Source organism: Tenrec ecaudatus, chromosome 10 (genome assembly GCF_050624435.1).
Source record: "Tenrec ecaudatus isolate mTenEca1 chromosome 10, mTenEca1.hap1, whole genome shotgun sequence".
Taxonomy (NCBI): Eukaryota; Metazoa; Chordata; class Mammalia; order Afrosoricida; family Tenrecidae; genus Tenrec; species Tenrec ecaudatus.
In genome coordinates, this window is record NC_134539.1 from 81,879,734 (window position 1) to 81,896,450 (window position 16,717).

Below are 16,717 nucleotides of genomic sequence, written 5' to 3' on the forward strand. Positions count from 1 at the left end.
TACTCATAAGTCGCTCTTAAAGGCTCTTTGGAACATGCTGGCTACCTGTCGAATGTGTACACATGCTGAGTTTGTGGGCAACATTGACTGGGCGTAAGACTTGGGACTTTCTAACATTCCCTGAAAGCTTTCCTTTTTCCTGAGGACTTATTAAACAAGAAAAAAATTGCTGTGGTCGTTGGAATGTTGGTACTTAGAGAGTAGAAAACATTTTTGGGGTCCCAACTTCTTTCCTCCTGGGAGATGTCATTTTCCTAACTATACATTTTCTCTTAATTATTGACTTGGGTCTTATGGGCCCATGGTGGAAAACCAATTATCTAGGTTTAATGAAAATTTTGCAGACATCTCCATTTTCCTAGATCTTTAGTACCCTTTCCTCTGATTCTTTCTTTCTCCACTTTAACACCAGAAGAGATCCTAATTGAGAAGGGGTAAGTGTAGGGGCTGTTTCCTACTGGAAAACTCTGAGAAAGATCTTTCAGATGGATAAATTATGGAGAAGATCTTTTTACCTCATTGCCAAGGTTCAAATTGTGTTTTCATAATAAATAACGTGGAAAAAGTAAGCCATGCTTTCACTGAAATCAAAATCAGAATTGCTTACAAGATTCTTGTAGGCAACTTCCATGAGAGAGTGAGCTTGCGCTTCTGTCACAAACAACTAGAAAATGAGCAAAAGCTAAGAAACTTTTCCAAGGTTGGGCAATAGGCAACACTGGACTGTGATCCCGATCAAAGGAAAACAAAGTCAGATCTGTTCTCACCTCAGCTGTCCTCCTCGAATCTTCTGATCTGTGACCCAGGGAGGAAGGTGGCCGGGCCGGCAGTCTCACTGAACCAGGGAGGCTGAGACAACTGAAGTTCACAGAGCCAGATAGAAAGGAGGAATCTGCACTGAGAAAGCACTCCATAAATTTGCACAGAACCTCACATGGTAAACTAGAGTTCTAACCAACCAGAGACACTTCAGCTAGCCAAGCCTTAGGAGTAGGGGTAACCCAGTGCTAAATTAAACCCTAACATCTTTGTAAGGAGACTTTAAAAGATCAAATTAATCTGCAAGTAAATCATCTGCCTGTCAGAACAAAGCCCAAATTCTAAAAGGGGAGACAACAAAATGCAGACCCTCAACAAGGATCTTTACAAAGCAACCTGTCCCATATAGTGTGTGGTTGGTGGGTTTGACCTTCCAACACTTAACCCACTGCACCACCAGAGAGCCTTCAAAATCACTGTTACAAATCCATTCAGGAATTTTAAAGGGAACCATTACAAGGTTGGATATATAATGCTGCCCACCCCCCACCCCAGGGGACGAAAACAAGAAATGGGGGTGAAGGGAGACCATGGACAGTGTAAGATATGAGATAATTACAACAATATATAATTGATCAAGGATTCACAAGGGTAGGAGGGTGGGGGAAGCAAGGGGAAAATGGAGCCTATACCCAAGGCTCGAATAGAAAATGTTTTGGAAATGATGACAACATATGTACAAATGTGCTTGATACAGTTGATGTATGGACTGTTATAAGAGCTGTAAAAGCCCCCAATAAAATGATTTTTTATTTAAAAAATAAAAATAAAGGAAAATAAAAAGAGCCCATTTATTATAAGGAGCCCATTTTATGTTAATAGGGAAGGAACAGCTCACAAAAGTAGGGTAAGGATGGTTGCACAACTTGAAGACTGTCATCGGTGTCACTAACTATACCTGGAGAAACTGTTAAAGTAGTCTATGCTTTGCTGTGTGTATTCCCAGCAACCATAGCAGAGGGAGCGGCACAGTCGTCAGGGGAGGACTGGGAGGATGGCAGCACTGTTCTGATAAATCGTACTCTGACTCAAAATTTACATAATGAACTGTCATTTCGGTACTACACAGATTTTGTCTCTTGACCAAATAAAAATCCTTGGCAGAATGGAAAAAAAAAACCAACCCAGTGAAAACTCTAGACCTGAGAAGTAGCTGAATGAAAATATGTACTGATGGACTTCAGAGCAGTTAAACACTGCGGGTGTTTAATAAGAGTTGCTGATATTTCCCCCTGAAATAGCAGTATATTATTTATCTATTGCTGTATTGCAAATTACCCCCAAAACATAATGGCTTAAAAAATACATTTATTAGCTTCCAGTTTGGTGGTGGCAATAAATGGTCAGCGCTTGGGTAAGGTCTATGGGCACAGGACATGAAGATGTGGAAAGCACGTTAGAGAAGCAAATGCCTGGAACTTGATGTGATCAGGCCTCCAACCAAGCTTTTGATATAAGGGAAGTGTTAACTTTGATTCTAGACATGTTGCACTGTGAACCAGATGCAGTTGGCAGTTGGCTGGTTATGAATCTCTGAAGAAAGGTCAAGGCCAGATAACTGCTTTGGGATCATCAGCATATTGATAGTAATTAATGCCATAAAGGGAAAGACCTGAGGAAGGGAAATGTACAATTAGAAGAGATGCAGACCTTGACATGATCGCTGAAGACAAGTGGGTGCATAAGCAAATGTGGAGAAGAAAGCTGATGGTGCCCAGCTATCAAAAGATATAGCGTCTGGGGTCTTAAAGGCTTGAAGGTAAACAAGTGGCCATCTAGTTTGGAAGCAACAATGCCCACATGGAAGAAACACACCAGCCTGTGTGATCAGGAGGTGTCAAAGGGATGAGGTATCAGGCATCAAAGAACAAAAAATCATATCATGCTTTATACAATTGATGTATGTATATGTATGGACTGTGATAAGAGTTGTATGAGCCCCTAATAAAACGTTTAAAAAAATCATATCAGTGTAAATGAGGGTGAGTGTGGAGTGGGAACCCAGAGCCCATCTGTAGGCAACTGGAGTATCCCCTGACAGAAGGGTCACGGGAGAAGACGAGCCAGTCAGGGTGCAAGGTAGCAATGATGAAACATACAATTTTCCTTTAGTTCCTAAATGCTTCCTCCCCACCCACTATCATGATCCCAGTTCTACCTTAAAAATCTGGCTAGACCAGAGAATGTTCAATGTTACAGATAGGAACTGGAAACACGGAATCCAGGATGGATGATCCCTTCAGGACCAGTGGTAAGAGTGGCGATACCGGGAGGGTGGAGGGAGGCTGGGGTAGAGAAGGGGAACCAATTACAAGGGTCTACATATAACCTCATCCCTGGGGGACAGACAACAGAAAAGTGGGTGAAGGGAGACGTCAGACAGTGTAAGATATGACAAAATAATCATTTATAAATTATCAAGGGTTCGTGAGGGGGAGGGGAGAGCAGGGAGGGAGGGGGAAAATGAGCTGATGTCAGGGGCTTACATGGAGAACAAATGTTTTGAGAATGATGAGGGTAACGAATGTACAAATGTGCTCTACACAATTGATGTATGTATGGATTATGTAAGAGTTATATGAGCCCCCAGTAAAATGATTTGATAGATAGATAGATACCTTCTGACTTTCCCAACTCAGGGATGCTGTGTTACAGACACCTCTAAGAGAGGGAAATAACATTGCCAGAGGAGTTTTTAGTTTTAGAATGACTTAATTATGATTATAGGCAGGAACAAGAGAGTGTGAAAGATGCTGGCAGAAGAGGGAGTTAGATGCAATTCTTGCTCTGGAATCATAGGTCATTAGAGTCCCCTGGGGCTCTGCCACTGTGGGCCAGTCAGAAAAGAGCAGTCACTTTGCCAGTTGAATGTATGGCATTAAAGCTCCCTGTAGGCAGTTGTGAATTGCTGCTTACCTTGAAGGCTGGCTTATGAAGGAGTGTTCATCCCAGAGAGCAGGCGCTCACAGCCTACAGGCAAGTGCAACTCCCCCCAAAGAACATGCGCTCTCTTCCTTTTCCCCAAGAAATGCAGTGAGCGTTTTCCCGTCCAGGCCAGAGCGACCGGAAGTGGTCAAATGCAGGAAACCACTCTTGTAAGCGTGTCCGTGCCTGATGCAAAGGAATCAAGAACATGGTCAGCTATCCCCAACGATGTTCTTCATCTCCTGATTTAGACTACGAATGTTCAACAGAGAACAGCAGCGGTGGCACAGATACTTGGGTGGCATAAAATAATCAGGGTAGTTATGAAGACTCGGTACAACAGCAAGAGGCTGTGTTAGCTAAGAAGAAATTGGTGTGCATTGTGGTTACTGCCGAGTGGAGCTAGACACATGAGAATGACTGGAAAGTTCATGAGTGTCTTCAGTGCTCAGGTGTGGGGATGATGGGATGTCATGGAGGAGTTTTCCTCTTAATTTTAAATGTCTAGTTATTTTAAATGTGTTTTCTAATTGAAAATGAAATAAACTTAATCTTGTTTTCTTGGCAAGTGGTAATTTACCTGGAGTTTTAGCAAGGTGGGCTCTTCAGTGTTGCTGACAGGTAGTGTTAGAAGGGGCAGCCTTTCAAAGAACAATCTCCAGGAATCTGGGAGTACCTCTTTTAAAAAGGGTATAAGCCATCCCTGTTGGCTTAAAGCTTATCCCATTTGGTTAATAGCCACCTTTTCAAAATGACCAGTGTGAATTGGCCAGGGGAGCGACTTTTTCAACACACCAGTTTAGTTAAAGTTCATAATGCCAAGGATAAATTATGGCCCCAAAGCTCAAGCATCTCCACTTTCCTGTTTTCACTGCTAAACATTTCTGGTCAATATTATATTCCACCTTCTCTAGTTTTCTTTGTAAAACAAAAGCACAAGTTAACCTATTTGGACATCTCCAGATTTTCATTTCAGTAGGCAGAAGCAGGTGAGGTGTCTGTCAAGAACTTAGAGGCCACGCCATCCTGTTACACTGTGCATTCTTCACACAGACGTGCCGTGGTTGCCAGTCTACTAGAAAAGCCCGATCAAAAACAATCTCCAAATAATGAAAAAGTACTCTTTAAATAAGAAGCATTTTCTTTGTTAAGGGTTAGTTCATCACCGTTGTCAACAATAACACCACTACCGCCCGCCACATGCAAACCCACGCTCACTGCCTTGGAGTCAGTGCCGACTCACAGCCACCCTGCTTTTCTCCCGAGGAGCACTGGTGGTTTCAAACTGCTGACATAACCAGTACATCACCAGGGCTGGGCACCTGGGGCTGGGACTCCATGGTCGGTCTCCCTCAGAGCCCAGGCTTCTCCTTTCTCTTTCCCAGGCTTGAGTCATGCCTATTTTCCAAGCAGAATTTTGCAATCAAGAAAAATAATTTTAATTAATTGAAATATTAAGCTTTGTATTTTGTTCCAAATTACATAAATTCAAGGGGGTTTCAAAATGCTTTTCTTCCGTGGCTTACTTACCCGTTACTTACAAAAATGGCTACTGTTCTTGGAATTTCCCAGGTAACTCTGCCCCCCACCTTCCAGGACACAGGTTGGCTATTGCTGAGGAACTGGTGTGACCCCTCCCCCTCCTTGTCTGAGATGCATCTTGAGGTAGCTGAAGCCAATAAAGAATTTGAGAGCAGACTTTTCTTACTGTTTCCATCCACGCCGAGAGCCAGATATCTCTGGTGAAAATTTACCACGTGACATAAATCACTCGTGCTTATTGAAACGTTCATTTCCAGCAAGAGGTTAATTAACTTGTTGCCTTTTACTATATCGGTGTTGGAGTGGCTGAGCTGATCCAAGTGTGGGTTCTGCATATTAGCTTTTACTGTCCTGTAAGCATCCCCAGGGCCTGCCAGCACCGCCTTCCCTCAGCTGCTCCACTCTCACCCAGAACCACAATTGCTTCCACCCGCATGACAGCAAGCAGGCCCTAGAGCAGGTGTCCTCAAACTACGGCCTGTGGGCCACATGCGGCTTGCCAAAGACATTTATCCGGCCCACCAGGTGTTTTTGCCCCATTTTTTTTTACTTCAAAATAAGATGTGCAGTGTGCATAGGAATTTGTTCATAGTTTTTTTTTTTAAACTACGGCCCTCCAATGGCCCTCTGAGGGACAGTGAACTGGCCCCCTGTTTAAAAAGTTTGAGGACCCCTGCCCGAGAGCGCCAAAGAAACACCCTAAAATGCAATTGGACCCTGTACTCCACTCTCCTGCTTTAAACTCACCAGTGGCCCCAGCAGCTGGTGAGTCTAGTAGGAGTACCAGCCGTGTGAGCTCTGTCCCCCACTGAAGCCTGCTCTGCTCAAGCACCCACTGAGGTAGTGTTGTCTTATGACTCTGGCAGCCTACCATCTCCCTTACCCTTCTCCTCCTCCCCTGCATCCTGTTCCCACAGCGGGCAGCCACCTCCTGCCTTGGCATCTCCACCGCAGTGCCCTGCACTTCTTCTTTTCACCGAGTCCTGCTGTCCATTTCTCTATCCCTTGTTCTAGCTCCTTCTCTTGTAGGACTTAGTCTGAGGAACACTACTCCTCTGGCCCCACAGTAAAACACGGGATCCTGGGGACTTCAGAATGAAAACTTTCTCTAGGAGTTGGCCCCTTGTCTCAGGGCTGCGGTGTGGATGGAAACGTGTCTGCTGGTCTTAGCACCTGAGCGTAAACTAGAGCTTTCCCGTGGAGTCTGGCTAACAGGAGGCACACCGCTGTGGTGGTCCCACTGAACCTTAACTTGGATTATTAACAGCTGTGACTATTTGCAAAAGGGATGACTCATTAGAATTCCAACTCAAATACTAGGTAATGGTTCCTCTCGGTATTGTCTCTTCTTCGTGGCGTACATGCTCCCACTGGCAAGGACAAATAAATCAGATTTAAGAGGGCTGGGGGACCATAGGCTTCTTCGTTGTTTTTATCCATTCCTCCAGGTGTGTTCTGGAATGAGCTCTGGGGACTAGTAAGGGCCACATGCAGCCCGAGAGCCCAGCGTGGACAATAAAAATACAGAAGGTGGGGTGTTTGAGGGCACCTGGTCAGGTCCAGTTTTGAAGGAGCTCTGGCATGGCATGGGGGTTCTTCTCGTCTTCTGGTTGTACTGCTTTGCAGGCAAGCCACAGGCCACCCTTCGGGAGTCCCTGGTTAACATACCCTGTGGATGCTGTCAGAACCCAGGTTTCCATCCCGAGGTTCCCAGCCCATGCAGAGTGCATGCCACGTATGTTGTGCACAGACTTGGTTCCGCCAACAGCACAGGCAGCGTTTTCAGTGATGTCTCAGTCATTCAGACAACACATGCTCATTTGGGGTTTTTTTGTTTTTGCCAGTGACAAGTAGGAGCAGGTGGTGTAGACAGTCCTTGAGATCACTAATCAAAAGAAGCAGTAAACCCTGAAGCTTAAGGTCTACAGGTCTCCCTAAGACCTTCTGGTCCTTTCTAGCCCTGGGCCTGGGATGTCTGTCTGCCGTGGCCAGGTGTCAGCAGTAAGGCCTCCTGGAGGGGGTGTGTCTTGTTTGTCCTTCACAGCCCTGTGCCCGCCGTCGATGACTCTGCGTGGTCACTTAGCGTGGCCAGCAAAGACAGTGCTCTATTGTTCTTGCGCTCCGTGACATCCTGGGTTAGATGCAGATATCCCAGGACCCTGTGGAGATGAGGACATGCAGATGCAGCTACACGAGTGCACCTCAATCTAGGTGCATCTGTACATGTGATAGTCACTTCCTGATGAGAAACAGGTCACTTATACATTAACATCATGATTAGCTTCCACTTACAAATTCTAACACTTCAGTACCACAATTTAGAATCAGGCTACATTTGTCAAGTGATTGAAAGTAAGGCTTTTCAGAAATTGTTAGTTCATTTTTTTCAATATACAATTTATAGTCACAATTAGTGTATCATAATGTTTCCAGGATAAAATACCAATGGCACCAGTTTTTTGGCCCCAAATGTATAACATATATTAGTTTATTTTTGGAGATCTGAAGGATTAGCTACTGTAAATAAAGTCCCCATGAAGATTTCTCCGGGAAAGAGGTGAACTTACAGTCATGTGGATGATATATTATTAATTAATAACGATGACCGGCTGATGTTTCAATTAAAAGGACAGTGGGCGAGAAGTCTAATAGAGAAGGTCTGCTGAATTGTAATGTTAGCAGCCCCGAGGTCCGCATAAAGCGAGGTTTCCATGCTGTTTGCAGACATCCTTTCTGTGAGAGATGTCACCGGCAGCTCCCGAGTGGACAGGGACATTTACTGAGCGCCAAATGAATGTCCCTCATGGGCAACCCTCCTTGGGTTGTCATCTATGAGAACCAACTTTAGAGTAGTCTAAGAAGAAAAGGGTATTTCTTGGAAGGTCCTGGGGGCCCAGAGCCACTGGAGAGCCAGTGTTAGACCAGGAAGTTTTATAGACAACTGGGGTCAGGAGTTCCAAAGCCCCTTGTTTTACTTAGCTGTGGTTCTTGTGCCTGTTCAGATAGGCTGGCAGTCATGTCCCAGATTAGGGGAAGGCCTCTGATGGCCTGCCTGGCCAAAAGCTGAGGCACAGAGAGCACAGGCTTGTCTGGGTGCAGTGGACTAGGCCATGCAAGTGTAGCTGTGAATACTTGTCCAGGGAGGTAGCAGTGGAGCCAAGTCACCTCGTGTGGGCAAGTCTTTCGCAGACGGATCGGTGGGAGGGGCTTCATGGCGTGGGATCAAGCCTGTCAAAGACCGGCTTGGGTCTCCTTGTGAGCTGGGCCAGGAAGTAGGCCAGTGCTATTTGCAGGTGGTAGGAAAGGGGCATCAAAGAATTTGGCCGTCAGACAGACTTGTGTCTTCAGAAGACCACTGACCGCAGAGGTCACTCTACTTCATGAGTACCGGCTCTCCATACCCGTGGCTAGTGCAGCACCACCTCAGCCCCTCCCACCTTAGCACTCGCAGGGTAGAAATGATCCTCTTTCCTGGATGTGATGAAATGACCCGCGTCACTGGAAGGTGTCCAGGCAGGGTTAACAAACAGGAGTAGTGCAAGGGAGAAGTCTTCCTAATGCAATAGTATTACTAATGGCCGGCCTTCCTGCTGCTCAGTAATGTGATTTCTAGAGTAATCATTTGGTATCGATGGGAGTTCTGCCCTGAAAATACCACCTTCTCTGATAATTGCCTAGCAGTAGGTCTGTAAGGCCTTCCTGGTGCGGCAGTCTCCTGAACTATTCTAGGTAGAGTGAAACTACCTCGCGGTTTGGTTTGATCGTTCTGTTTTGTCTTGTGTGCTGTGGCTATCCATTCTCTCCACCCAACCTGAGAGGAGGAACCCCACCCTTCCGGTTGCTGCTCAGTGTCTATGTGCTCTCGCTTGGGAGGATCACCCAAGGATCATGGGGGGGTGGGTCTTCCCAATAGGTACCTGGCCAGACCCTCCTCACCCTCGCCTTCTCTCTTTGCAGGTCACGCAATCTTTAAACTCACGTATCTAAGCAATCATGACTATAAACACCTCTACTTTGAATCTGATGCTGCTACCATCAGTGAAATCGTACTCAAGGTAAGTGGGCCAGTTCCGCTGGGGCGCTGGGCGCAGGCTGCCCGAGCCTGTATTTGCAGAGGAGGAGCAGCAGAAGTTCCTGTCTGCCCAGCCCTGTTCCTACCTGGCCTTCTTTGTCCAGCCTGGTGCCCTTTCAGGGTAGCTGCTCGGCACCCCACTCAGCCAAAGTGGCATCCCTTGGGCTTCCTCCTAGCCCTCCCCCACCCCACCCCACCCCCTGGCAATCCTGGTTCTTCGTGTGCTTTATTCCTCTTAAGCCCCATTTATTTTCTTCCAACCATTGACAGAGGCTCCTTAAGCTTCCTGGAACAGACTCCAAAGAAATTATTATTGTTGTTGTTTTGAATGTGCCTTACTGTATTCAAAGTGATTTTAATAGCCTGGGTAAGCATACCCAGCTGCCGGCATCAGTTGTAGATCAATGTGTGTCAGTCTGTGTGCCTGGCCCCAGCAGAGATCCACACAGGGCCAGTCCCTGCCCTCAGAGAGTGTTTCCTCTGACTCGGGATTTGCATCGGCCGCAGAGGTGCTGTGTGGGGACGGTAAGGGTACACTGACTCGAAGGGGGTATGGGGAGAAGGGAGAGGTGAATCCAGAAAAGACACAGATACCAGGTCTGCAGAGAAGAGCATTTCCATCTTGAAGGGACTGGGAGGCTGTACTCACCTGTGTGGCTGGAGCGGTGAATGGCGGTGAGGCTGTAGGAACCTGACCCACAGAGCCATGCAGGCGAGGGTTGGCCTGGGCCAGTGTTCCTGGGGGTAGGGGTTCTGGAGGTCTAGGGTAGGAGCCCAGGCCATGGTATGTGTTCTGACCTGGGCCCCACACCCCAAGGACCTGACCTGGCCTCGTCCTTCTCAGACTGTTGCCGACTGAGATTCCTTTGAGCCTCATTGTAAGCTAGGTTGATCAAACTGGAAAAGCTGAGGGTGCTTTGGCAGGACAAGGCTTCCACCGTGCCACACATGGATAACTCTCGCTGTTCTATCACACCTAAGTGTTCCCCCTGGTACATTGAGGATCGTAGAGAGAGAGAGAGACAGACAGACAGAAAAGGGCTGCTGGAGCACAAATCCAATGAGATAGGGTAAACTTGCCGAGGGTCTCGGCCCTTCCTAGGACATTTCCAAGGGCACTCAAGAAGCACTGAGGGATCTCAAAGTACAGGACTTGAGATGAGTGTGCCACCTAACACATTCCATCGACCTTCACAGCTCTGTGAGGTAGGTGACAGACAACACAGCTGGTCCTCAGACAACAGGGGGCCAAGGGGTGAAAACCTACAGTTGACCTTTGGGCTGCAGGGGCCCCACCCACTTATATGTGTGAGCTCTCCGCTATAGCAGCAGGACAGAAACGCATGTGCAAGTGGGGCCTCGGTTCATACCCTGCAGTTGATGGGTCCGCTGTGTTTCTGTTTCCCAGATGAAAACAGAATCCAAGCTGGACTTTGCTTCAAAAGGCTACAGAAGAGTTTTTGGTCTGTGACCCTTAAGAAGACAAGACTGCTGGGCAGGCAGTTTGGAGCTTTGACAGGGGTACAGGGTTCATAGACCACCCTGAAGCAAAACCCCCGCCAGCCAGGGAGCAGGGAGAGTGCCTGCTTGAGCATGCTTGAACCAGTGAGCCAAGAGTTATAGATTGCCACAAGGCAGCAGAAGGAACTTGTGCAAAGTGTTCAGGGACTAGGTAAAGAAATATTCCATTCCCCTGTCAGGGGCTCAGCTTTTTTTAAAATTTTATTTTTTTATAGCCAGTATTAAAATATTCAAGACTTCAGAAGGATTCTAGTAAAATTATAATCCTGTGTTTGACATCCAAATAATTTTCACAACAGCAGATTGATGACAGAAACACAGGTTTATGACTTCAATATGAGACTCCGGAAGATCAAGTGCAGAGAAATCATTCCACAGGCCAAGTGCGCCCCCAGAGCAGCTGCTGCTCTGCAAGGCCCCTGAGGCCTGCCGCCTCCCCCAAAATGTTGTTTTTTTTTTATATCCAAATGTTTGTAGAAAAAGCACCTTGTGCAAAAGACGCCTGGAGAGTTGGAGGGTGCCCAGGCCTGATTCACTTAACAAGCTAATGAGCATAATCCTGTCAGAAGATTAAATTTCACGTCTATGTCTGGTTTTTATAGCAATTTAAATGCTCAGCTTCATTCACCATCCCTGTGCCGGGACGGTGTCATTGCGCCAACTCTGAGTGACTGAGCAGGGCAGCTAGTTCATTGAGGCACCAGCCATGTGTCAGTGAATTTGACAGAAATATTTAGTGTTTCCATCGGAGGCAGTTCACGGGTCAGGGTGTGATTGCTCTAGCGCTGGGGCGTTGTGTACGCCACGAGAGCTCTAGCCTCACACCAAAGGGAGAAAACCAGGCCAGAGCCTGGTGCCCAAGAAATACTTATGAGCAGGCGCCTGTCCATCCGATTGTTTTATATCACTGTGTTGTCCTTGTAGAAAGGGTCATGTCTCACTTATTGATCACTGATGATGTGCAGAGTATTTTATGTTCCCTGTCATTGGCTCAGAGCCCTAGTGGCGTAGTGGTTACCCATAGAGCTGCTAAACACAAGGTCAGCGGTTCAAAACCACCGAGAAAGAGAGAGAGAGAGAGAGAGAGAGAGAGAGAGAGAGAGAGACTCTCGTAAAGAGTCCCAGTCTCAGGGACCCACAGGGGCAGTTCTGCCCTGTCCTTAAGTGTCACTACGAGTCAGAATTGACTCGATGACAGTGTTTTTGTCCATTTTCTCTTTACGGCCTGCTGGCAGAGTGTTGGCATCATAAGCCCAACTTTATAGATGGAGGCTAAGTGGCTACCAATTGGGCTGCTAGATGCAAAGTCAGCAGTTTGAAACCACCAGCTGCTCCTTGGGAGAAAGATGAGGCTTTCTCCCAACCTGCTCGCGTAGAGAGTTACAATCTTGGAAAATCAACAGGGGCAATTTGGCCCTGTCCCATAGGGTTGCGATGAGTTGGCATCAACTCACTGGCAGTGAATTGGGTTTTTTAATGGCTGACAGGTGGGGCATGGGACTGACTGCAGTGCTGATGGGAGTAGAGCCTCGATTTGAACCCAGCCCCTCAGGAGTCCCAGAGCCCCTCCTCTTACACCCTTGTCAGCTCTGTGTGGTCCCTAATTCTACCGGCTTTTGAGAGGAATCTCTGAGGAATCATCGGGTGCTTCCAAACAGTTCTTCTCATGATCGAGTGATGGGGACTGTGGCTTTATTGACCATGAAAACTCCCTATATTTTTATGCCTTAAGCTGTAAAATGCATTGAAAGTGAAACACTCTATAGTGCATAAAATTGTGCAAGTTTAAGCTACAGCATATTAACCAGCTAATGGCAGACCAAAGGGCGTTTTTATCTTTTGATTATTACATTAATCTTCCATTAAAATTATCTATGTGATTATCATGAAGCATTGAAGGTAATAAATTTAGGAAATAGTTGGCTTGTTAAGGATCATTTTTAAATGCTTTTTTCAAGTTCTATGTGCCAAAAACACACTGAAAACACTAGATTGGCTGAGTGTGCAAACAATATAACCCAACGATTGCTTTTATTAAAAATGATAAAACCTCTTATCTTCATACACTGTAGTGTCCCGAGTCGCCAGCCCAGCCCACGGGCCTGGTGATTTATTGCTCTCAGCTGGTAACTTGGCGAGGCGGTGGCTGAGTGTGTCAGGCCTTCTGTACTCATTCCCAGTCTCGAGGCTGCTGCTGGTGCCTATCAGAGCGGAAAGTGTGTCAGGGGCACAGCGTCGGAGCCTTGTCCACATGCGGCCAGCCGTCTTGTGCCTCTGCCTCCGAGAGCCCTCTGGCTTTCAGGCAACAGAGGCCTCTCCTGCTCCAGGTCAAGGATATGCAGCCCCTTAAGCCAGAACTAAACCAGTCCATTCCTAGGCATAGCTTTCCAATATTGGTAAATATAAATGGTATTTGTTCCAAATAAAAACAGCTAGAGACTGTCTGGGCGGGGGGCGCGGGGGGCTTGAGAGAGACCGAGAGGAATGGCTGTGGCGCTGAAGAGGCCTAGGTGGGCCTGGGGAAGCGTGGAGAACTGAGAGCCGTTAACGGGGAAGGGCCTGACCATCTGGTCCAGATCTTCTTTCTAATAGTAATTTTGTGAGCTTGCCCAGGTCAGTCCTCCAAACCTCCCTTTTCTTTTTTGTCAAGTGGTCCCTGGAAGTGTTACAAGAAAAGACCAGAGTTGGCTGGTGGGTGAGGGGTGCTTGGGCTGTTTGGGGTTTGGAGTTTGCCCTGTGACTTTCTCTTCATTCAAACAGGAAAGTGAGGCTGGGGAAGGCTGCCCAGAAGGCTAGGGACAGATTGCCTGAGAGGCAGTCCAGGCTGCGGGGGGACTGCATGTCTAGCAACCATCTCCATCCCTTCCTGAGTGGAAGGCCATGGACAGGCCCCCCCTCGCAGAGCCAGAGCGCTGGTCCTGCCAGGTGGCCGTGATGACTGGCCTCCATCCACAAGAGCGCCTGGGCTTAGGCCCCAGCCTGGCTCCGGTCCGCCTCGTTTACCCCTCTCTGCCTGCGGGCTCGCTGGCAAGTAACTGGGCTGTGTCATCTTGCTTTCCAGGTTAACTATATCCTGGAATCACGAGCAAGCACTGCCCGGGCTGACTATTTTGCTCAAAAACAAAGAAAACTGAACAGACGTACAAGCTTCAGCTTCCAGAAGGAGAAGAAATTGGGGCAGCAATGACACTGACCTCCAACTTTAGCCTCAGTCTCTCTCTGTAGCTTACAGCCTGCCTGCTCACCCAGGGTAGGGGTCCCAGAGCTTACCCTGGGCCCTGCAGCCATGAGAGGGACCCCAGCTTCTGGGTCACAGGCTGGTTGGTGGGTTCTTGGGACAGATTTGGGGAGGGGCACTTCCTATGACGGAGCTGGAGACATTTCCACAGGACTGAAGTCTGAGTGGCAATAGCTTTGATTAGCAGTACCCAGGGGCCAGGCACCACCACAAGGGGTCACATGGTGCCCCGTCGTCTTCACTGCCTGGTGACCCTGCCCAAGAATGTACATAGTCAGACCCAGGCATTTCCTTGCAACGTGATCAAATTTCTGAACTGGAGAACAAAAATGTACCTTTCTGTCTTTTTTCCTTTTAATAAACAGGTGTACTCTTGATCATGGTTGGTATGGTGGCCCATTCTTTGGGGTGTAGAATTGATTTATGTTCTCTTTCAAATTTGTTCCCATACTGAACAGGGAGATTGGGAAAGCTACGGCTGGGTTTCTCAGAAGAACGGTTTAGGGCGTAGTCAATAGTTTTAACTATGCCATTTGTTTAAGTGAGTGCGTTGCTCTGAGGATAGTCTCTTACTAAAAGTTACTAAAGGGGCTCGAGTGTTGTGTGCCTCAAGCTGTGTCATTTTCCCCTTTAAAAAGCTTTGTCTCCTCACTGTGCTCCAGCCCCTCCGAGTTCAGAGACACCCAGGAAGTGCGTGCTGGGAGGAGGGAGGCCAGGGGTCGATGGGCAAGTCTTAAGGTCACGCTGAGCTCCCGGCCAGAAGTGACCTTTTCCATCGAATAATGAGCAAGCGTGTGTTCCAGCTTACGGGTAGACCTGCATGGGAGTTGGTCCTGGAGCTGGGGCTGGCTTTACCTGGTTGACTTTGAAAGGACCTCGCCCCCTCGCCTCCTCTCCACCAAGCACCTGCCTCCCTGCTGGGGCAAGGCACAAGCTGCCGGTTTCCACTCGTCCTGGGTGCAAAGGCAGGCGCGGAGGGAAACTGGTGGTTCCATGTCACGCTGCCACACTGCCCTCTCACCAGATGCCCCCGCAGCCAGCCTCTCAATGCCCAGCCCTTGTGATGCCCCTCACCCTGTCCTCAACCAGGGCTAGGACCTCTGTTACTCCGAGGACCTGCATTGACAACAACTTTCTGACAGTGTTAGTCACAAGAAGAGAGGTGACTAACACTGGCATCTCAAAGTCAAGTGTATTCCTTCGCACAACAGGTCCGTTTCATGAATTCCTCTCATGCTGATCTCTGCGCAGCCGTCGAAAGCATCCTTTTCTAATGTCTTCCATTCCGACCCACTCTGGGGCCAAAAGAGATAGGATTTGTAGCTTGCTATCTGTATTTGGATTTTTAGCAGTTTTATATTTAGATATCTTTGGAAAATGTACATGACTAATTTGGTCATTGAATCTTGTGACATATTCAATACTAAAATGGTATTCAAATAAAACTCGAATGTATACCCTCTTGTGCACATTGTTGTGAATTCCTGAAGTCTTGAGCCCGGCAGGGCTCTGCACAGGATGCTGAGTGGGTGATAAGGCTAGTGTGCAGATGCGGGCTAGCGTGCTGGCAGCTGAGGTGGTAGCCAGTGCCTGTGCAAGGCCCCGGGGTCTCCTTCAGCACCGAGCCAGTCAGGGAGACCCTTTTACTCTGGTTCATCGTGCATGCCTTGTATGTAAAGCGTGCCCATGTGTCTGGCATCAAGAGGACACTGCAGCCACTGCCCGGGTCAGCCAAACAACAGACTTGACGGATAGCATCTCCTCAGCCTCTCACACCCCACACCCTACTGTCCAGGTAAGACGTGGTGGATATCTAGCTCCGCTACTCTCCGCTCCTCTCCTCCCCTCCCCTCCCCTCCTCTCCTCTTCCCTCCCCTCCTCTCCTCTCCCCTCCCCCTCTCCTGTCTCTCACATCTCCCTAGCACCAGGCACAGTGCAGGTGCTCAGCCACTGCTTGTGACCTGGTGCCTTTTAGGCCTGGGGAATGACTGATGGCTGCGGAGCTCTGCCTTCCACATTGGCTCCTGTGTGGCTGCGCGCTGGGCCCTGGGCCCCCACCCTAGGCCTCAGTTTCCTGATTTGTATGTGAATGTGCTAGCTGAGGTGACCTCTGTCATGCATGTCTGCTTTAAATTCCTTGCTGGCTGAGATCAACAGGCAGCTTGATCCCCGTGCCCCAGTTTTATCCTCTGTAAAATGGGACAGTAATACCTACTTGAAAGGGTGCTCTGAGGATGGGAGGAGTTTACGGTTGGGATGAGCCAGGGGACGCTGCAGTAACAAGTGTTTCCTTCACACAAACTTACCCGTGGGTCTAGGTGACCCCAGAATGCTGTGGTCTGAAAGTGCCATGTGTCACTTCTCACATTCATTTCATTGACCAGAACCAGTTGTCACAGCTGCTGTGAAACACCCTATTGCCACCATCAAACTCTGCCACGGGTGGTCCTCACCAAAGCAGTGCCTGGCCTGGGAGTTGATTCCTTTAAATTCACTTGGGAAAGCAGTGCCCTACACTAAAGCCTCATCCTACAAGACAGCCACAAGGTGAGTGATTGGAAACCACCTGAGAAAGACGAGGAGTTCTCAGAGTGACAGTC

At 48.0% G+C, this 16,717-nt stretch overlaps 1 protein-coding gene across 5 annotated transcripts in view; it reads left to right on the forward strand.

Moving 5' to 3' along the window:
• Positions 1-14,494, forward strand: part of MAPKAP1 (MAPK associated protein 1) — a 304,461-nt gene extending 289,967 nt beyond the window's left edge. For all 5 annotated transcript variants that reach the window (XM_075560780.1, XM_075560781.1, XM_075560778.1 and 2 more), the window contains 2 exons: positions 9,244-9,341; positions 13,941-14,494. In XM_075560780.1, coding sequence (XP_075416895.1) covers positions 9,244-9,341; positions 13,941-14,066 — 224 coding nt within the window. In that variant the 3' untranslated portion in view covers positions 14,067-14,494. The remainder of the gene's footprint in view (positions 1-9,243; positions 9,342-13,940) is intronic.
• Positions 14,495-16,717: the final 2,223 nt, after the last annotated feature.